The 23534-nt window shown below is 31.7% G+C and overlaps 1 protein-coding gene across 1 annotated transcript in view; it reads right to left on the reverse strand.

Annotated features, from left to right (window-relative positions):
• Window positions 1-22668, reverse strand: part of LOC124420821 — an 84565-nt gene extending 61897 nt beyond the window's left edge. The window contains exons 1-2 of the mRNA XM_046955061.1: window positions 22234-22668; window positions 6128-6272 (exon numbers count right to left, since the gene is read on the reverse strand). Coding sequence (XP_046811017.1) covers window positions 6128-6272; window positions 22234-22583 — 495 coding nt within the window. The 5' untranslated portion in view covers window positions 22584-22668. The remainder of the gene's footprint in view (window positions 1-6127; window positions 6273-22233) is intronic.
• Between the last annotated feature and the right edge of the window lie 866 nt (window positions 22669-23534).

Consider the following 23534-nt stretch of genomic DNA (forward strand, 5'->3'; position numbering starts at 1 on the left):
TTATCTGTTTTTGTCGGAAAAGAACCTCCCCAAGACTGAGCATGGCTGGATACAGAAGATAGCCAATTTCCATACATAAACAGGGCCTTAGGGTGGGATTCGTTACAAGCAAGAACATATTTTTTTTAGAATTTATCTCAAAAATACATTTTTTGTTACATTTCGAATTTACGTGTGAGACACGTTAATGACCAGGGGAATTTGCAAAAACTTTAAAAGTTTTCAAGCAATTTTTGTGTTTTATATATTTCTGAAATGCTTATTCTGTGCACCATACCTTTACAATAAAGTTCCAAATTTATTTCTAAATGGCCAAAGTTGAACTAGAAAAATACGATTTTTTTGCCTTGTAAATGCACTTGGAAACTTCAGAGCCGTTGCGGCACGTAAAAGACAGTAATTTCCACTAACAGTTAACCACCTGGAAGATTGTAATTCGTATGTTTTGGGTCATTCGTCACGAATGTACCCTTTGTAATTGAGATTGAAGACAGCCGTCACTTTAGTGTCCTCTTTGTAAGCGGGAGCGGAGTCGTCTCTTTACTGTCCTCAAATAACCTAGAGATTATACTCTTAAAAGTATTTTTTTTTTGTTGTACTTCCGAAAGTAGTTACTGTACCCATCTTTGTACTTCCGAAAGTAGTTATTGTACCCATCTTTTGGAGAAATGATTATTACCTTCTACTAATATGCCACCATCTGGTTGACTCAAATCGTCACATTATTGTGAAATATTATTCTAGAGATTAGACACTTGAAATTTTTAAATTTTAGTTCCTTTGATATCTTACCACCTGGCTGACTCCAATTCGTATGTCTTTGGTCTTTCGTCACAAATAAACTCTTTGTAAACGAGAATGACAGTCGTCACTTTAATGTCGCCTTTGTAAGCGAGAGCGGATGCATATATGTATAGCATATAAGCCTCCTGTCTTTATGCTGTCTCTTTGTAGGGTGTAGAGTGACGATTGACTTTCTCGTAGGACAAGCCCATGTTAAAATGGTTGGTCACCTGGGTAGTCTGGTGGCTAGGGGATACCACAAGTGTTAGGTTAAGTGGTCAGTTCGGGACTGTCCCGTCGAACTGCTGGGATGTGTTAGTAACAAAAATGTATATGTATTGGTGCATTCTAAACACACAGAGTTTTATAAAAAAGTTACAATTTTAAATTTGTTTGATTTTTCAATACTAAAAATTGAAACTCTATTTGTAAATTAAAATTCAACAACAACAAAAATTAAATGTAAATAATTAGAAAAAAATATTTTTTCTTGTTTAAGAAAATTAAGCAAAAATAAAAGTGGCCAAAAAAGTAAGTTAAACATTTGAGTGTTTTGACATGTTGAAATTTCTTACAAGTCTAATGCACACGACACTCGTGGATGTGAGAGAGTAATTTCCTGTATATGAGAGTCGCACTACTTGTTATACTTTGTTTCTAACAAATTTAAATAAAAGATTTGCAAAACAAAAATAAATGAATGAAAAACAAAAATTTTAACTTTTACACTTTAATTTCAAAATCCCTTTCATATTAAAAAGATTTATTTATAAAATTCATAAAACAGTTCATTTTATTGCATGTGTTAAATTTTAGGGATTAATCAGTGAAAATTGTCAAAATTTATCACAGTAAGGAAAGATATCGTTTGGCACAGCAAAATGTAAAAATTTTCCCACCATAGAAAAATTACAATACAACATAGAACTGCTATCACTTGGCACACACTCTAACATTGAATATTGGCTAAAATTTAAAGGCTTGTTTGATATTTTTTCATCAATTCTTCTTCTCAAACGGCTACTGTGTGTCCATCAAGATTCTCGTATGGTAAATGTAGCACACAATTTTCTCCATTTGGAACAGTAAACGTTTTTGTTGATTTCACCAAAAGACTATGTAAAACAAGTAAGAATGCTATATTGGGCTGTGCCGAATCTTATATACCCTTCACCATAGTGTATTTTAAACATATTAGTTTTATAAATTTTCTTCCCGACTATATTAATATTACACCAAAAGCAAAACAAAATGAACAACAACAACGCTATTCGAAATAAAAAAGAAAATACACAAGGCATCTAAACCAACAGACATTTAAACATACATAACGAAAAACACAGAAAAGCAAAAGAAACAACGCAATAAAACCAACATACATCCAAATATACGAACAGAATTCACAAAAAAAGAAACAAAAACAAAATACACAACTCAATGACGCCAACAGCATCCAAACATATGTGTATATACACAGCTGAAAAACCAAATACACACCTGTCATCTTTTTCTATTATACAGTGATATTTTATGACATTTTTTGATGAAATTTTTAGAGGTTGTCTCGGATTTTTACTCATATCTCCGTTATTTACCTACCGATTTTGCTGATTTTAAATAGCGATCTTCTCGAATGCATGGCAAACACAATTATTGAAGATTCAGATCTCGCCGATATCTGGGGTCGTCTAAAAACTGATTTCAACAGACAGACGGACATGGCTTAATCGTCTCCGCTATATAAAAGGATCCAGAATATATATACTTTATAGGGTCGGAAAATTATATTATAGAAATTACAAACGGAATGACAAACTTATATACAGTGTCTCTCATAAGTATTCGAATTTAGGTAAACTATGAAAAGAAACCAAATTTAATAATATATTTTGTGTACAAAAAAATAAATTAACTTGTTATATTGTCTAGACAGTTCTTAGGTTTGATATCATGCTTTTTAAAACTTGAAAAATTTACATTTACTTAAATTAAATTAGCTTTTTTTAAAAGTCCATAAAATTGTCTCACAAAAGTATACGAATTTTTCCTGTATTTTATATTTAATCATATTATACGGAACACAAATTTTAAAATCGAATGATTTTTACGTTTTAAATTGTTACTATCAACCAAAATGATATATTTTTGGCCCATTTAGTCCACAATTTTTAGGGATTTGCATCCTTTTTTATGTAACATCATTAAAATGCCGATTTTTGGCAAAAATTTTAGTATTTTCTCTTTTTTTTCAAAGATAAGACCAAAATTTTATATTGGGATTTAATAGACCCCTTGGAGTATCTAAAAATGGTATTTTTTGTTACAAGAATCTGTATTTAAACGATCCAAGATATATTATTGATATCATTATTCTGTAGCTAATTCAATATATTGGAACTTAAGTCCATTTTCATAATACAAGGTTCAAAAATTTTTGGGAAAATTTTCATGTATATATTAATTTTTTTAAATGTTTTAAGTTTTTAATATATTGTGGAAGTGTACAACTGCTAAACATGCCTCGAAGAAACACCATTCAATATGGTAGTATCATTATTTGTATATACCAATGACTTTATCATTATGGTCTAACTGTTTAAATACTGATTACTATGATCAAAATAAACCCAAAATTTTGGACTTACAGTGTTATTGTAATAGGCAACATAAGCGTGAAAGCTACGAATAGTAAAAACTGAAACATACTGTATAGGATGATGTTTTGTAAAGGCATGTTTTGGAATTGTATACCGATATAATGTATTGAAATATATTAGTGCTAATATGTACATGAATGTATACTAGTCAACTTTGTCCGAAAATATCGACCCTATTGTTATGAAAAGGGACTTAAGATGCATACAATTCAATTAAATATGAATAAATTTCCTTGATATGAATAAAATGTCTGTACATTTGAATAAAAAGGCTGTAGATTAAAATAGTTTTTTTTCGATAATGGTTTACTTAAATTTTTCGTTAATATTACTTATGATATTTTTTTCTGTATATATTTAAAAGATTTCCATACATTTCGGTTGATGGTTTAACCGTTTTTCTTCTAGGTCAACCGACCGGTTTTCTAGGAATGGCCAATTTTCGGTTAACCGATAAATTGGTTTCTTGAAAAGTCTCGTTTTTATAAACACTAGTCGTGATACAGAATGAATACTTGTAAATCATAACAACCCGCACGTCGAGATTCGTATTCTTGTAATAAATATTATTTGGTATAATGTTATGAGACCACCTTAAACCCCAGACAACGCCGGAAACAAAAAATACAAGTCGGAACCCCGAAACTAAAGTATACTTCTCTAAAGGATTAAGGAGTACTGAATCCGAATCTAGACTTAGTCAGAATTGGATACAGCGCACATTGGGGTCTCCTTTAAGTAAACTTGGCAAAAAGTAAATATTTAGAAATGAGTTTTTTGATAAAAATTTAATATGTCTGGAAAGCTAATACTTTATTCTATATAACGCTATCATTAGTTTTCCCATTTTTATTGTATAGGCCAGGATGCACTAAGTAAGGTGAAAACATCAAGGCAGCTGATTTTCATTTGTTTATTGTAAAAGTGCTTGGGTTTTGTCAAAAATAATTTATTTATTTTTATTCTAACATAAAAATTAAATTTGTGTTTTCAAACGAAAAAAATTCAAATCAAAAATTATGAATGAAAATGCTGATAAAAGGGTTCCAAATGAAGAATATCAGATGAAGCACCAATAAGACGTTGTCCTGCTGCGAATACAATTTAAATGCAACGACGGTTTTATATGAAATATTGTGAAATACACAACAAATTTTCTTTCCTTTATTTATTGTTTTTCAATTTTAGAAATTTCATTTTGACAAAACCCATACTCTAAACAAACAAAAAAATATTGTGTTTGTTGCGGTTGTTGCCTAAACGCTCTCACCTTACTTATTACATCATGGTATAGGCCTTTAGATGATGCAGCAATGTTTATGTTTTTATATATTTTTTTCAATAAATTTTTTATTTAATTTAATACCATAACATTTTTAATATAAAATGTCTTAAAATTTTCATTTTCGATACCAATTGTATAAAAAGGTGTTATTTTAAATCATCTTTGCAACCAGAGACTTAATTATTAACGACTTCTTAAAATGCAATTTTTTATAGATTTTTTTTTCAATTTTACAATTTGGTCACTGATGACCTCTAAGCCACTATATGCTAAAGATATTCTGAAATCTTCTCAATAACACCGAAATAAAAATGTTTGCCTCTCTTTGCCTCTGCGGCATTTACGCTCTCTTTTCTAACACTTCATGCTATAGAAATATTTATATTTTATTTAAAATCTAATTATTGAATGCGAAATTTAAGTAATAAGTAAAATAGTAGAAACTAGTAAAATAATGGCTGAACGTGCAATTGATTGATGCATTATTGGTCTTACATTCCTGTAAATAAGTTTTGCAAGATTATTAGACGGAGCCTATTTGTACGGAAAAATCCGTGATAACAAGAGTAACTCTCATGAGGGTTTGCTAACCCTTTTAAAGTTTTTAAAGACTAGTACACTACATACCGGTGTACTAGTCTTTAAAAACATATTATCATGTTAGCGATTTTTAGTGACGAAATATAGAAAATAAAACTACTCTTCGTATGGTGGTTAAATTATTAATTTAAATTTATTAATAATCAAACAAGTAAAACTGGACGCCCTCGCCAAGAGTTTAATACATATTCGTAGCGAACCAAAAGATTATAAACTGAAAAGGTAAGATCAAATTCTTTATCAGCAGATATGTCGGAAGAAGCTCAAGAAGCCACGAACAAACTATTCAAAAAAAAAACCGAGAACAGAATTCCCGTAAATGCAGCCGAATACAAAACATGAGAGATATTTTAAATTATTTATTAATTAATTCGGATCCTTTTATAACTGTTAAAAGAACTTTCTATAAAAAAATCCAAAAATCTTCTAGAAGATGCATTAAATTTAGTCTTTCGCGAAAGTAATTATGATATTTATAAATATAATAAAAATATTTCTTAAATAAAATTTTGTTTTGAAAATTATGCAAAAAAATTGCATTAAGTGCAACTTTTTCTTTATTTTAATTCGTGTCTAGAGGACTTCCTCTATCCATCGATACCCATAATTTATACCAAAACATTGTTTAGTTAATGCCAAGTTTTGTTCAGGGAGACCGCACTGTGCAGCGCTGCGCAATCCTTTAGAAATATATAATTTGGCCTGTGTAATTTGTGATGATTATTCTGTTATTCAACAAAAAGTGTGATTTTGTATGTACATATGAAAAGAAAATTCAATTATGTCGACCAAATTTACTTACATTTTTATTTCGATATTCGCTTGATCGGCGTATCTTACTGCTTTTTATATTTTCAATATGATGTATTAAATTGTTGCCAGATTGATAGTTAAAAGTGCTTATATTTGTGTTGACTTTATTATAAACCATGCTTTTGTAACTAGGGCTGAAAAGAATGTTTAATGAAAAAAAATGTTTAATAAGTCTATAAAATTAGAAATTTCAATAAGATAATTTTTGAGTATTGAAAATCCGTTAATGTTAATTACTTTAAACAAGTAAGAGTGCTATATTCGGCTAAGCCAAATCATAAATACCCTTTACATTTTTATAGCGCTCAGCGATATTTAGTAATTCAACTAGTTAAATACGGTTAAAGCGTTTTTAGAGGCTGGGCATAGTATTGGAGATATGACCAATTATAGACCAATCGTAAGAGATTCTTTAAGCTAAATTTCTGAACATAAAAGCTATTTGGGAAGGAAACTTGTATGGAACAGGGATGGAAAATTAGATTTTTTCAGTATTTAAGAAGGTACTTTTTTGACCTTCAGAGTACTAATATCATTTTTGCTCTTAAATTTACGATAAACATTTCTCTGCGTTGATAATATTGGTCACTCCTTAAGAACATTTAAATTTAGATCATAAACCTGGCGTTATAAACCAGCTGTTTTGAAACATTTCTAGTGTAACATGATATTAATTTTTCTTGTGACTTCAATAAAGGAAAAAAATTATTTGGGAATTGTTTGCCACGAAATTTTAATATATAATTCGAAATATCTCGATTATAGATTAACTAATATGGTCAATCATATGGGTATCATGAGAAAGTTCGTTAAAAGCTTCCCATTAACATATAAGCAATTATCAAATTTTTTAAATTTACGCCCACTAAAGTGCTGTAGAGTATAAATATAATTTAAAGGAATTTCATATTTATAGAGTGATGCTCTTTAAGCTAGAAACATTTTATTTGCTCAACAAAACCTACAATTATTTCACTTTTTTGATGCGCCATAGTTTTAAAGTATTAAAAAAACTTACAAATTATGATCATTTTGACCAATCATTTGAGTTTCAATCATTTGGAAAACATTTGATTTAAAGTCAAATATTTAGCAAAATTTAAATTTCTAATATTATTTAAAAAAGGCCAATCAAGATAAAAAAGTACATCTTCCGGCTCTATTTCAAAATAATGTAATTTGTAAAACATACATCTTCTAATTCCATTACTCTATAATTTTATTAACCGTTTTTTAAGAACATATAGTTGATTCATATTTGAGAACAATGTAAATATGTGCAAAACATTAAAAACAATAAATCAAGATTTAAAATTTGGATAATATTATACAGTGATTTAAAAATAATTTGAGAGTATTAAATAACACTCGGAAGTATCACGGTTCTTTTCAACATCACATAGTATCATAAAAAGTACGATCGTACCAATTTTTCAATCCCTGGTATGGAAGCTATGACCGATCGAGAAATAAATAATAATATTAATTATAAATAGAAATAACATTTATGTGTACAAAAATAGTATTTAAGTCAAATATTTTATAGGTATCACTACTTAGTAATGAGGTATGTGCCCAGGGATGGCAGAATTGGTACGATGGTACTTTTTTTTGATACTATTTGATGAGCAAAAGTACCGTGATACTCCCGAGTCTTATTTGATACTTTCAGGGCTTCAATCTCAATATCCGATTATCGTTTAACCGGTAGTAAATCTGTCTGGTAAAATAATATTATATGAATATTACTTCATATTCTCCATCACATCTGGAATCTGAGATATTATGTCCTGAGTTTTGAAAAAACGCGCCATGAGTGCTTTAAATATAACATTTTACAAAGTACAATTTCGTGGTAATATTTGTATCGTAGCTATGAGATACCATGCATTTCCTGAGAAAACTTCATCAAATTATATCAAAGGTGTTAACATTGAGAGACGGACACCATATCAACATATAACGCCCATTCCAACTTTAAATTACAAACTTTTAGCAAGAAAAAATGTACTTTGGATTGTAAGAAAACTCTCCTAGAGGCAAGGTTCACATAATATGGGTACCAGCCCACTCGGGAGTAGTCTGTAACGAAAGAGCGAATGTAATAGCTTTAAAGGGAAGGAGCTCAAGGCAGTTAAACTGACAAACGCAAAACCATTCGACGCAACAAAAGCTGAACTAAAATATGGGTGAGAGAATCCCATAAGACCTCTTGGAATAATGAAACAGTGGGTAGAACCACGAAAATCCTATGGGGTGTCCCCCATAGGATTGAGAGCAAGAAAAAAAATCTCCTCAAAATGAGCAAGTCTGAAGTTAGTATAATAGTACGTGTTCTGAGTGGACACACAGGACAATGTGTTCGTACATTCATGCAAAATTGAACGTGCGAATTCAGACGTATCTAGAGCATGTGTAGGGGACAGTGAAACTCTGGAGCACTTTCTTTGCCACTGACTGGCATTCGTCGAAGATAGATCCAAGTATCTTGGAAGTGATGTTATTAAGGAAATAACATTCCTGACTAACACTGAGTGGAATAATTCATTCAGTTATTTTTTTCATGATAAAGAGCGCACAACAAGCCCGATTGTGGCCTAGGTGCATTTTTTCGGATTTGATGTAGTACACATCCTCCTATCAACCTAACCTAAGTACTTTGAGATCCAAAAAAGTACTCTCTGAAATATTTTTTGGTACTGAAACAAAATATCTTTTTCCAACCCTGGTAACAGGTAAAGAACTTTTCATTCAGTTTTATGTGAAATTAAAAAAATGGTGTTAAAAAATTAAAGATGCAATAAAATGTTTAAATTTTTACAATTTTAATAATTTTATGCACTTATATAGAATGGCATATTTTTGGATATTTTTTAATAAAAATATCAATTCCCGCAACCAGTGCACAATCGGAAAGGGTATTTTCTTTAGCTGGAAATATTATAACGGAGAAAAGAGACCGGTTGGAGCACAAAAATGTAGATAGCATATTATTTTTTAATTATTTATATAAAAAATGTTTGGTAATTTATTTCTTTATATTTTTTAGTTATAATTTTATTAATATTTTTAAAAATTTTTTTGTTACTTTTTGCTTTGTTATTTGCTGAAATACTACGTATACATATACTTATATTTATATTCATTTTGCAAAGATGATATACTTAAGTATGGTAATTAAACAAAACAACTACATTGGTTACTTCATACCTGTTGTATATGAATGAAAAATGTATCAATATATGACACAACCAAATGCTGACTGTACGTATATTTATTTGTGTTGAACTTGGTATGAGTATGCTGAATATGATTGTGCGCTTTGTGTTTCACGATACATACTCATACTTGTTTGGTTGCAATACATTACGATTACTACTTTTGTCATTCTCTGGTTTATACCCTACTCCACTTTATTAGGGAGGGTATATTGGGTTTGTGCTAATGTTTGTTACACACAAAAATATTCGTCCTATACCCACCCTAAAGCATACCAGTCGGCTTAGAATCGTTTTCTGAGTCGATAAAGCCATGTCCGCCCGTCTGGCTGGATTCGGAATTCACACTCTTTTTTTGGCCCAAGAACGAAGCCTTGAAAATGAGTAAAATCGGTCAACTATTTCGCCTAGCCCCTATACAACCGTACCCCGCGAATAGGGTCTTTGGGCTCATAATTAAGTTAAATATTCTGCAAAACTTAGTTTTATAGAACTTTTAATGACATTACCGATTTTTGTAATGATCGGGCCTCATTTGACCCTGGGCCCCATACAAACTCCCTTCAGAAAATCGTTTGAAGGTCAAAATTCACCTATAAAAACTAATACCATTTTTAAATTCTACATAAATAACTTTGTATGTATGTATGTATGTATGTATGTATGTATGTATGTATGTATGTATGTATGTATGTATGTATGTACCCTGCCAGCAAATTTGAGTTTAATTTAGGATACATGAACTAAATAGTCACCATAAAGGCTCAATTTTATGTTACTCACTGCTAAGTTAAAAAAATTTTAAAAAACAAAATACATTACTTATTAATTTTAATCATAAAGGAAAATTACATGATAATATGTAGATAAAATAAAATTTTCAAAAACGAACACTTTTTAATACACTAAGAAGATAGTTTAATGCAGAATCATTCTTGCTCTCAAAATTCAGAAGGAAAAGTGTTTGCACATTTCAGTATATGTATTTATTTCATTGTGATCAGTTGTGTGATAAATTGTGAAATTTAGATTTTGTAATAAATTGTGTTAATTTAAAATTTAATGTATCAAAATTATAGTTTAATATATAATGAGCATCAGCGAGAGATTAGTGAGAGTAAAGCAATATAAAAAAGGAGAAGTAAAAAAAATATTATAAAGTCGCTTTTATAACATAAAAGAGTATGAAATCATAACACTTTCCAGTTTCTCTATTGTTATGGCAAAACTGGAAATTTACTACTTTTACGCACTTTTATGTTATAAAAAAGTGACTTGAAACTGAAACGAAATTGACACATCAAGTAAGTATTATACAGTTTCTTCCGAACGCGGCCACTTTTCATTCACTTAGATTATATCAAATTAGATAGTTGTTGTTGTTTGTGTATGTATTAAATGTATCGAATAGATATTCGAATAATTAACCGTCGATCGTTTAATCGTTAAAATTTAGGCGATTAATTGCTTGACAAATATAATTATAAAAAATATAAAATAATAAATAATCTTTCTATAAAAAGTATTCATACATTAATTTGTAATGACTTTTGAAAATATTCTCTGTGTATCATTTCATAAAGAGAGCAACTAAATTAAATTGTTTTTGTTTTGTGTATAGTTTGTTTCATGGTATAAAAATATTAGAAGGCAGTTTCCATAGAATAATAAAAAGTTGGACTATGACATTGTTTTACAACAATAACATTTCCTTCTCTTCACAGGCGAGTTCTGTGTAAATTCAACACACTTGTGAGAACTCAATTCTCTCACAATACTTCAAAACTTTTTCGCGAAAATACCGGGATAATAGGACTTGAACGACGTTTTTTCACAGACACATAACAATTTTTTAATTTTTTACACAATTTTATCGCATTTAACAATCCGAAATATTTTTATTTTTCACAAACTAGTTTTTTTGACAATTAATTTTTGTGTGTTGATATTAAAATTGACAAAATAAAGTTGTATATTTTGGTATTGAAAATGAAAAAATTATTTAAAATAAACTTATTTATTTTGCAAAAAAAGAGATTGGATCCAGAATATATATACTTTATAGGGTCGGAAAATTATATTATAGAAATTACAAACGGAATGACAAACTTATATATACCCTTCTCACGAAGGTGAAGGGTATAACAAAAACAAAATACATAATCATACGGTAAATTTTGTTATTGTACTCTGTTTATAAAAACAAGACAGAGCGAGAGCAGCAGAGCAAGAGTAGAAGTGCGAGAGCAGCACTAGTGTGTTGTTATTGGCAAGAAACATGAAATTAAGTATGTGAAGCCTGGCCCAAGTTAGAAGTCATAAAAGAACCCATAAAAGGGAACTTGTTGGTACTTTTTCGTTTTTCAAAAGGTACGTTTTGAATATTCTATAATATTGAACCTAAGAATATAAAATTAAGTATGTAGATCTGGAATTAAGTGAGAACACATAAAATATAATTTTTTGGTACTTTTTCGTTTTTCAAAAGGTACTTTTTTAGTTTTCTATAATAATGAAATCAGAAACATAAAATTAAGTATGTAGAGTCGGAATTATGTGAGAACCGGAAAAAGTGAACTTTTTGGTACTTTTAGTTTGTTAAAAGTTGCTTTTTGAGTTTTCCATAATAATGAACTTAGAAACATGGAATTAAGTGTGTAGAGACCGGATTTGATGAGAACAAATCGATAGAAATTTCTTGGTACTTTTTCGTTCTGCAAAAGGTACTTTTTGAATTTCCTATAATATTGAACCTAGAAACATGAAATTAAGTATGTAGAGTCGGAATTAGGTTAGAACCGGAAAACGTGAACTTATTGGTATATTTTTTGGTTTTTTTAAGTACTTTTTGAATTTTCTGTAATATTTAATCTAGAAAAATGAAATTAAGTATGTTCAGCCGAAGTAAGTGATTTGAGAGAAGAGTTTTTGATACCGATTTTTTTTAACACACTATGGTGAAGGGTATATAAGATTAGGCACAGCCGAATATAAAACTCTTACTTGTTTTTTTTTAAATTATCCACTTTTTTAACATACTAACTGGTGTAGGGTATCATATAGTCGGCAATTCCCGACTATACATTCATACTTGTTTTTATTGCTTTGTTGCTAATTTTAAAGGTAATTTTTTACCTTTCAAGCTCAAAGAATTTTGAAAATGTGTGGTTTTAGTAAATTTTGTGAAAGTTGTTCTGAAGTATATAGTTTGAATGTAGATTGAGTAATTTTTGGAACTTCAACCAACATGTTTTGATGCAAACATTCTAAAGTTATCACTCCTACAGAATTTGTTCCATGTTAATATTGTAAGTAAATGTTTAATTCTTTAAAGTATTAATTGAAAAGTTCCCTCTAAAAAATGGGGTATCATATCAGCGATAAGATACAAGTCATACCAAAATTTTAGTGTTTCTTTAATTACAACATATTTTTAATAATGTGGAGAGTTTGGATACAGTTTAATACTATATTGTTTGCACGCTTTCTATAAAAAGGTGCCAAAAATGTAATATTTATAAATATTGCACGTTTTAATGACAGTGCTCTATTTAAGATTGATATATTTTTAACATTAAATGTGGACTATAAATAAGGGAACAGAAAGCGTGTTATGGACCCATCCTTACAAAATTTGGTAATGAAATTTTGCATCCAATAAATCTTTTTATGCCCTACAGCACTTTAGTGGGGATAGCATATTGGGTTTGTGCTGATGTTTGTAACATACAAAAATATATGTCCTATACCGGCTTATAGTATACCAATCGACTTAGAATAGTTTTCTGAGTCGATTAGGTGAAATAAAATCGGTCCATTATTTCACATAGCCCCCATACAACAGAACCCCCGAAAAGGCTTCTGTTAAATATACCTGTATATCGATAAAAAGCAGCACAACTAAGTTTTATTATATAGCATTGATGACCTTGTCAAATTTCAGAAAGATCGGCCCCGATTTGACCCATACAAAGTGTCCTTCTTGAATGTCCAAAATGAACTTATAAACACAAATATCGCGGTAAATTCAGCACAAATAAATATTATATAAATATAAATATATTCACAAAACTTTATCGGGCTTGGTCCATATTTGCCCCTAGCCCCCATATAAAGCCTATTTTAGAAAATTCGATTTTCATCCATAATTTAAGCAATTTATCGGAACAATGAATTATTATAAAAAAATAAATCACATTTAAAACTTTTACATATATATGTTTTAAATTTGGTACAGATATAAACTTGCTGATATTTATAAGCCTGTTTTCAAATTATGATGTAAATTATGATCTCTAGAGTAATTTTCTGAAAGATTCCTTATATTGGAGTTGATCAATTATGGATCGATATCCGCAATACTTCTCAGTATAATTTCTGTTTGCATAGAAAAAATTCTGCAAAATTTTTTCTCGATTGCTGCTACTATGACACTTATATTGTGTTATGGCAAATGCGTTTTATCACTGTTGCCCAACTCTAATAAATGTTATCTTTATATAATCTTATATAACAAATACTAGCATACCCTGTATGCTTCGCTACTCTAACTTAAATTAAATGCATATGTTCATACTTTCATAGAAAATTAAAATTGATTAAACATTTTTTTAATGTTTCAGTTTTATACGTTCAATATCACGTGATTAAATTCGCATTCAGTAGAAGATTGTACTTTTAGCTTCATTAATTTAGCTTCCACATTATAGAAAATTTAGAAAGTACTATTTGAAAAAAGTACTATAAAATAACTTTAATAGATTATAATTTAATCAAAAATAGTATGTTTCTGTGTTCAATATTAAATACAATTCAAAAAATATAATTTTAATTATATAATTTTAATTAAATTTTATTTTCATTATCTAAAATATCAAAAAGTACCACGCGAAAAACGAAAAAATACAAAAATCTCTCTCAATAAATTCTCATTTAATAAGGGCCGTGTGTTCCGATTAACCATTATAAAGAATCTAAAAGGTAGCATTTGAAGAATAGAAAAGTACCAAATAGTTCCCACTTACAGAATATTATTCAGTCAAGGTGTTGCGGATTTAAATTAGAATTTGAATTTTTAACGGTTTTATTTTGGATTTTATTTTTATATGTCATTATTTTACTTATGAATGTTTATGTTAAATGTCAATCATATGTTGATCTCATTTTTTGTTAAAAGATGTGCCGAAAAAGGCGCGTGTCATTCTATCTTGTCGTAAGAAGGAAAATGTTCTATTTTTACTTGAATTTTGAAGTATGAAGGGATAGAATTAAGTAAGTTTCATAATCATTTAAATAACGATTTAAATGTAATTAATGTTTAATTTTTAGATAATAAAACCACACCCCTTATACACACGTTTTATATTAATACATGAAGAAAAGAAAAAGACAGCGTTTTATTCCCTTGTATCGTTTTATTATTTTCTATCCAGTGTTACTGCCGTAACACTAGTTATTTAGTTTGCTGCCGCAACATTTTTTATTATTTAATTTAAACGCTGTAGATTTATATTCTACGGAATTAAGTATACATACGATTATAAATGCCACGCCGAAGCGAGCGTTTAATTGAAAAGAAGATCATGTCGAATACTGCAAAAGATGAAGCCTCCAAAACGAACAGTGCCGAATCGTGGTGAAGAAGATAAGACGATAATGGAACAGTCATCCACAGTCGAATTGAAAGAAGAAGTTTTGCAGCTCAAAGAAACGTTAAAGGTTTTAATGGAAAGAATGAACGTTTCGCCTCCATCTGCACAAACACTATGTCCTGGTGGGACAACAGCATCGTATGTATTGCCTAGTACAATTGCTACACCGCCTGCCGTAGCGATCTGCCACATGAACACAATGCCCTCCAACATGTACCCAGCATCAACGCCGATGCAACAACAATCAGGTTTACGTGAGTATAGAATGCCATATATGTCAAATTATTGTATGCCAAACACTGCCGCACAACAACATGTGCAAACCACTCTGCCCCATTTACCACCAATGGTAACTAATTTCACTCAACCTCAGCCCATATTCACAAATGCCAATACCCGAGTGACAGCGGATGTCTCATCGGGCAATATGCCGTCATATTTACAAAATGTCACAATGCCTTTCTCTGAACCACAGCCTGTGGTCCGACGAGAACATCGAGAACTTCGAAAACTTCATGATTTGCCTGAATTTTCAGGCCAACCAGAACATTGGCCAATGTTTAATGTCGCGTACAATGAAACTACAGCACATTATAATTACACAAAATTGGAGAATTTAATGAGGTTGCAAAAAGCATTAAAAGGTGATGCAAAATCGAAAGTTGAAACCTTTTTAATTCATCCGGATGGCGTATCCCAGGTGATGAATGTGTTAGAATTTCATTATGGACGCCCTCAAGTGCTTATACGGAGTCAAATTGCCAAGGTCCGTTCCTTTCCTCCTATAACTGGAAAAAAAATTTACGAGATAGTAAACTTTGGTACGATGGTGTCTAACCTTACAGTTTTTCTAGAGAATGCAGGTGCAACTCCTCATTTAACAAACCCAATCCAACGACCGAGAATTACCTTTTCAAATGCCTTATGTGTCAACAAAACCATAAATTGTACCAATGCCACAATTTTAAAGAATTGGCGACAGCTGATCGGTGGAGATTTGTAAAAGATAATAATCTTTGTTTTTGTTGTTTACGTGCAGGTCACAACTCAGCTAAGTGTCAAACTAAACGGCAATGTGGATTATTCAAGTGCACCAGGATTCACAACAGATTACTTCACGAGGAAGGTAATTTTGACCACGTTCAAAATGTAAACAAAAATAAAGGCTCTGATAATAAACATCAGATGACAGTTAGTGAAGGTACCACGCCGATAAACACAGAGAATGTACACAGTGTTGTAAATGCAATTGTCGACAATTCATTTAATACAGAGACATTATTTAAGTTTTTACCCGTTCAATTAAAAGGTCCGAAGGGTACGATGAAAATTGTTGCCTTTATAGACGAAGGTTCTAAAATTTCACTTCTTGAGGAGATGGTCGCAACGCAAATCGGCCTAAAGGGTTCCACAAATAATTTATGCCTCGGGTGGATTGGAGGTAAGACAACAAATGAGGTGTCAAAAAAGGTCGATTTGGAGATATGTGGTTCTGGCGAAAATGGTACGTGTTTTAATATGAGAAATGTTTGGACTACTGAAAATTTGAAATTGCCCGCACAGAATCTGCAGTTCAATGACTTGAGGAATAAATTTCCTATTTTAAATAAAATAAAAGTGGATGAATATTTTGATGCCACACCGAAATTGCTCATCGGGTTACCCCACATTAGACTAGTCCGGCCATTGAACGTAATTAATTTGGATGATAGTTTTGCAGTACACCAAACTAATTTAGGAAACATTTTCTTTGGTTCCAATGAAGATTCAACAGCACCAACCGTATGTAGAATTGATGTAGACTTTATGGACGATATCCATCAACAAATATCAGATTTTTTTACCATAGAGAAGGAAATACTTAAAAGTACTACGTTGAAAATTGGGCAAAAATATGAAACGGGTCTTCTGTGGAGACAAAATGAATTTCATTGTATTGATAGCTATGCTTTGGCCATGAAACGTCTCGAGTCATTGGAAGCAAAATTGCGCAAAGATGAGGATTTAGCCCGTTGGTATAACGATAAGATAAAAGACTATGTGTCAAAGTCGTATGCTAGAAAATTACGCCGGAAGAAGTTTCCACTGCTGATCATCGTGTATGGTATTTGCCGCATTTCGCCACAACTAATCCAAATAAGGGGAACAAACGTCGTCTCGTCTTTGATGCCGCGGCAACAGTAAATGGTGAATCTTTTAATTCAAGACTAATGAAAGGTCCTGCCAAATATCAACCCAAATCTCTGATATCTATACTGTATAAGTTTCGTCAGAAAAGAATTGGTGTCTGCGCGGATATAAAGGAAATGTTCCACCGAGTAAATATTCGAGATCAAGATTTGCTGGCCCAACGATTCCTGTGGCGTAACGCTGACCCTACAAAAGCCCCGGACGTGTACGTGATGCAGGTGATGATTTTCGGATCGGCCAGTTCTCCATGTTCTGCCCAGTATGTAAAGAATTTAAATGCAGCGCACTATGAGGATGCGTACCCCCGGGCAGCAAAAGCAATTATTGAGTGCCATTATGTTGATGATTACGTGGACTCATTTGACAGCGTGGAGGAGGCCATTGTTGTAAGTAAAGATGTGGTTAATATACATCAAAAGGCAAACATTGAATTACGAGGATTTGTATCAAACTCAAAGGAGTTCTCGGACGTGATGAATAGTGGTGAATCACAAATAAGGAATATTTATTCCCCAAACTTAAGTAGCGGTGAAATTGTTGTGTCCGAAAAAGTTTTGGGAATGTTTTGGCAACCAGCAGATGATACCTTCTGTTTTGTTTTGAAATTTAATAAAGTGCCAAATGCAGTTTTAACCGGTAACCGAAAGCCTACGAAAAAAGAGATCTTGAGTATTGTTATGTCAATTTTTGACCCTTTTGGGTTTTTGGCGAATATCGTAATAGTAGGCAAGTTGTTGCTGCAGGAATTGTGGCGATATAAATTAGGTTGGAGTTCGCCAATTCCTGAGCAGGTGTATGGGAATTGGTTGAAATGGTATAATGAACTCTGTGCAGTGCAACAGATCAGAATACCTAGATGTTATAATCCATTGTTTTGTGACCCAACTACAAACGTTAGCTTGCACGTTTTTGTAGATGCAAGTGAGGTGGCGTTTGCTGCTGTTGCTTATTGGCGAATAAGTAGTACAAGCATGACAGAAATAGCCTTTATAGCCGGAAAATCAAGATGCGCCCCAATAAAGCCACTCTCAATTCCGCGGCTTGAACTTCAAGCTGCAGTTCTTGGTGTTAGGCTAAGCAGAATAATAGTGTCAGGCCACGATATAGAGCCGAAAAGTATTACCTTTTGGTCGGACTCCAAGACCGTTATTAAATGGATACTTTCTGATTCCAGAATTTACAAGCAGTTTGTAGCACATCGTATTTCAGAGATATTGGAATACACTCAAGGGGAACAATGGAGATGGGTTCCAGGTTTAATTAACCCGGCAGATGAAGCTACGAGACCAAAAAAAAGTTCATCGAAAAAGTCATGCTGGCTTGAGGGACCTGAATTTTTAAGGGTCAACGAAGAACAATGGCCGAAATTACCAGATGATGTATCAGGTTATGAATGTGAAGTTGAACGGCGATCTAAATTTGTATTGACAATAGGAGAGTTCCCGGTTATTCCATTTGATAAGTATTCGAGTTACAATAGATTGCTAAGAGTTACTGCTTGGATTTTGCGGGCAGTACAGGTTTTCAAGATACGTGCTAATGGTGAAACAAATCAGTTCCAAAAATATTTGAGTGTTGCGGAAATCGTTGAAGCCGAATTATTATGCAAAGAGGCTCAACGTAACAGTTTTCGAGCGGAATATGAACAATTATAATTGAATAAACCTGTGTCGAAATCAAGTTCAATTTATAAACTTAACCCTTTTCTGAGTGATGATGGTTTGATTAGATTATTTGGACAAATAGATAAAGCGGTTTGTGTTTCAACGTGTACTAAAGAGCCCATAATTTTACCCAAAGGGCACATTCTAACAAACCTTATTGTGAAGCAGTACCACGAGGATTTTAAACACCAGAATCAAGAATCAATATGTGCCGCCATACGCGTTAAATTTTGGATACCAAGCATTAGGCAGGTAATAAGGTCTGTTAGAGCAAATTGTCAATTGTGTAAGAATATGAGCGCTGTTCCGAAACCTCTTTTGATGGGCCAACATCCAATTGATCGTCTTTCTCCATATGCAAGACCATTCTCGTACACTGGCGTAGATTATATGGGCCCGTTCTTTATCTCGGTGGGCAGAAGAAGCGAAAAGAGGTGGGTTGCCCTCTTTACATGCTTAACCGTAAGAGCAATACATTTAGAGGTGGCTCGAGATTTATCCACGGATGCGGTAATACTATGTATAAAATATTTTATTAATCGAAGAGGTTTGCCGGTGCGCCTTCGGAGCGATAGGGGCACGAATTTTATCGGTGCGAGTAAGGAAGACTTTATATTTGAGCACGAAAAGGTAGCCGACGAGTGTACTCGTCGTGGCATTGAGTGGTTATTCAATACTCCCGCAAATCCATCCGCAGGAGGCGCGTGGGAATGGATGGTTCGGTCCGTGAAGAGAGTATTATATTTTACATTAAAGGAAAAATCACCACAATTTGACACCTTTAATGCTTTATTGATTGAAGCCGCAAATTTGATTAATTCACGTCCACTAACTCACCTATCAATAGATAGTGAAGATCAGGAGCCACTAACTCCCAATCACTTTTTGCTTGGCTGTCCAAACATGGTTCAGACACCAGCTGTGCTTGAAAAGGTTTGTTTACGAAAGCAGTGGCATATACTCCAGCAATTGAAGCAAACGTTTTGGAAGAGGTGGGTGTTGGAGTACCTTCCGGAGTTGACGCGTCGGACAAAATGGCACCAGCCAGTGAAACCAATCAAGGTGGGGAACGTGGTAATTATATGTGATGACAACGAGGCTCGAGGGCAGTGGAAACAAGGTGTGGTGGAGGAAGTTTGTTTGGCAGCGGATGGGCAGGTTCGCTCGACGGTGGTTAGGACAACAGCGGGAAGGTTAAGAAGACCTGCATCTAAATTGGCTGTCCTGGACGTTAGTGGTGAGTCTCCCAGATCGACTCACGGGCGGCGGGATGTTGAGGATTTAAATTAGAATTTGAATTTTTAACGGTTTTATTTTGGATTTTATTTTTATATGTCATTATTTTACCTATGAATGTTTATGTTAAATGTCAATCATATGTTGATCTCATTTTTTGTTAAAAGATGTGCCGAAAAAGGCGCGTGTCATTCTATCTTGTCGTAAGAAGGAAAATGTTCTATTTTTACTTGAATTTTGAAGTATGAAGGGATAGAATTAAGTAAGTTTCATAATCATTTAAATGTCGATTTAAATGTAATTAATGTTTAATTTTTAGATAATAAAACCACACCCCTTATACACACGTTTTATATTAATACATGAAGAAAAGAAAAAGACAGCGTTTTATTCCCTTGTATCGTTTTATTATTTTCTATCCAGTGTTACTGCCGTAACACTAGTTATTTAGTTTGCTGCCGCAACACAAGGTCATGTATGTTAAAATTAATGTTCTCAGGTTGAATACTTTAGAAAATTAAAAACGTACCATTTATGACATAAAAAGTACTAAAAAGAATCTTATTCAATGAGGACCATGTATGTTTAATAATCACATTTTTCCCTTTTCACTTAGAAATATACTTTTTTCGAGAATTAAGTTTACAAAATATTCCGTATTTAAATCTATATATCACAGATAAAACTCAAACGATTCAAATCTCCATTAATTTATTCCAGAAAAATAGTGCTTTCAAAAAGTATCAAACAATTTACTCGAATTTGGTTTTTTATGTAGGCCTTAGTACTCGAATTCCCAAATGATATACCAACAGCTTATTTTGTGTGAGTAAATAAAATAATTTTTCAAATTTAAAAAAAAAAAAATTGGCTCAATGTGTTTGAATAAAATTTCCCAGTGAAATGGAAAAAATTTATTACAATAAATATTACAGAGCTAGTTCTTAATTTAATATGAATAATTCAATAAACCGAAAAAGTTTTATTAATGTGCTAAAAAAGTACCATAAATACAGTTTTCTCTCTTTTACTCCAAAAAAGGACTGAATTTTAAAAAAGTACGAAACAGGTGTCTCATAATTTTGGGAAATGTTACCGAAATATTTATAAAAAATTTATTATGTTAATTAGTTCAAAAGTTATAAAGGGCCAAAAAGGTACCAAAATCCCCTTTGTTGCACAATTTTACCCCTTAAAAGTACGAATTTCAAAAAAGTACCAGACACCCATCTGCTTATTTTAAGATTAGATACAGTGCATTTAAATTTTTTTTGGTATCACTAATATTGTGTAAGATAATTAAGAAAACCTGTTTTACCGGTTTTTCCCCTTTTTACCCGTAAATGTAGAAAATTTCCAAAAATCCCTCTTCCGATTCAAAAGTTTGCCGACCCCTGTGCTAGACCCACCTTAAAGTATACCAATCGACTCGGAATCACTTTCTGAGTCGATTTAGCTATGTCCGTTTGTCTGTCAGTGTGTCCATGTAAACATTGTGCGCTCGCTACAGGTCGCAATTTTCAAGATAATTTGATGAAATTAGGCACATAATCTTTTCTTGGTTCAAGGATGAACTCTATTGAAAATGTTTGAAATCGGTCCATTATTTCGCCTAGCCCCCCATACAACCGTACCCCCCGAATCGGGCCTTTAGGCTTATAATTACGTTAAATGTTCTATTATATCAACAAAAATCTGCAAAACTTAATTTTATAGAACGATAAATGACACTACTATTTTGTATAGTGATCGGGTATCAATTGACCCTAGCCCCTTCAGAAAATGTCTTAAAGGTCAAAATTCACTTATAATTTCTAATAAAACTATTAAAATCTACATAAATAACTTAAAAAACTTAGACGTGAATTCCTCTACCAAAATTTATAAGGAGAGGCCCATATTTACCCTTACTCCCCTATGAGCCCTCTTGTAGAAAATCTCTTTTCTTTGTCAATAATACGTAAAAATATTACACAATACGGTTAAAGAACAAATTAAATGCTTTATTTTTTAAAATGATCCACTTTTTTAACATACTGACTGGTGTAGGGTATCATATAGTCGGCAATGGCCGACTATACATTCATACTTGTTTTAATCTACATATGCATTTATTTAAATAATTTTTTTAATTACCTTGTATTGTTGTTGCCATTTATACTTTTAATGGATTCCGAGTCGGCTGCAACTTTATGATTTGCTTTAAATTCATTGTTATTTTCATCAGCCATATTTTCAAATTGTGTCTCTGGTAGGGGTTCATTTTTAGGATGCTCAAATTTATTGGTGTAATCATCTTTTATGAGAGATACGTGGGATCCTAAAGAGTTATTCTCATCGTCTTTCTCATATTTTAAATATTTATTTAACTGTATTTTATGAATCACGTTTTCGTTGTGTTGTGACTGCTTAACTCCGAATTCAAAAAGATTTTCAAATTTATTATATTCATATTTTGGAATAACTGTTAATTTATTTGTGTACATTTTATCATAAGTATTTCCAATTTCGTCGTGTGTCACATGTACAACAGTTGAGGCTAAGCCACTTACGAAAAGTAGTGCAAATATTTGGATCTGAAATAAGCAATGTGATTTAGTTAAACATGTTTATTTTGAAAAGTTTTTCTAGAGCAAGCTTTTATGTTTTGAAAAAATTGTTTAAATAAAATTTTTTGTAATTTTTTTACTTTGAATTAGCAAATATAAGGAAACAAATTTAATAATGAGCTATACACTTAAAAATTTTGGCGTTGGACCAATGTACGCATCTTAATAGCTTTAAAAACATAAAATGTTTGACTGCTCATTTTCAGTTCTAATGTCGATTTTTTGAAGACACAAATGTAGTATACCGCTCAAATGACAATGCTCTCTGGTCAGAAATCCTTTTTTATGACCAAAAGTCCAATTCAGGAAATGAAGAAAAAGAAGAAATCTGGAGACTATAGAGTAAATACTATCCATCTACATGAGTGCAGAAAATTTATAAATTTTCATTTAATAAGAACCGTGATTTATGTGTTTCGCTTCTATACTTAGGAAATTGAAGAATGCAAAAGTACCACACTTAATTGTTTTTAATCAGTCAGGAACCTGTATGTTAAAATGTATATTCTAGGCTCAATTTGTATTTTCATATAAGAGAACATATAAAAAGTACCATTTGAAGAAAGAAAAGGTAGCAATGAGCACTGTTGCCAGATTCGATTATTTATCGTCACTTTGACGATAAACTGTTAAAATAGCCTTTTGACCATTTTAAAAATAAGTTTTTTTATACAAATTTTTATGTATTTTATTATTATTTTATCTAAAAAATCTAATTATATTTGAAATATTCTAAGAATAAAATTAATAAATATTAATAAAATTAAAAATTCTAATAGGTAAAAACAAATTATGCAAATGCTTTTACCATAAGAGCATAATATTACA

This window comes from Lucilia cuprina, chromosome 6 (assembly GCF_022045245.1).
Source record: "Lucilia cuprina isolate Lc7/37 chromosome 6, ASM2204524v1, whole genome shotgun sequence".
NCBI lineage: Eukaryota > Metazoa > Arthropoda > Insecta > Diptera > Calliphoridae > Lucilia > Lucilia cuprina.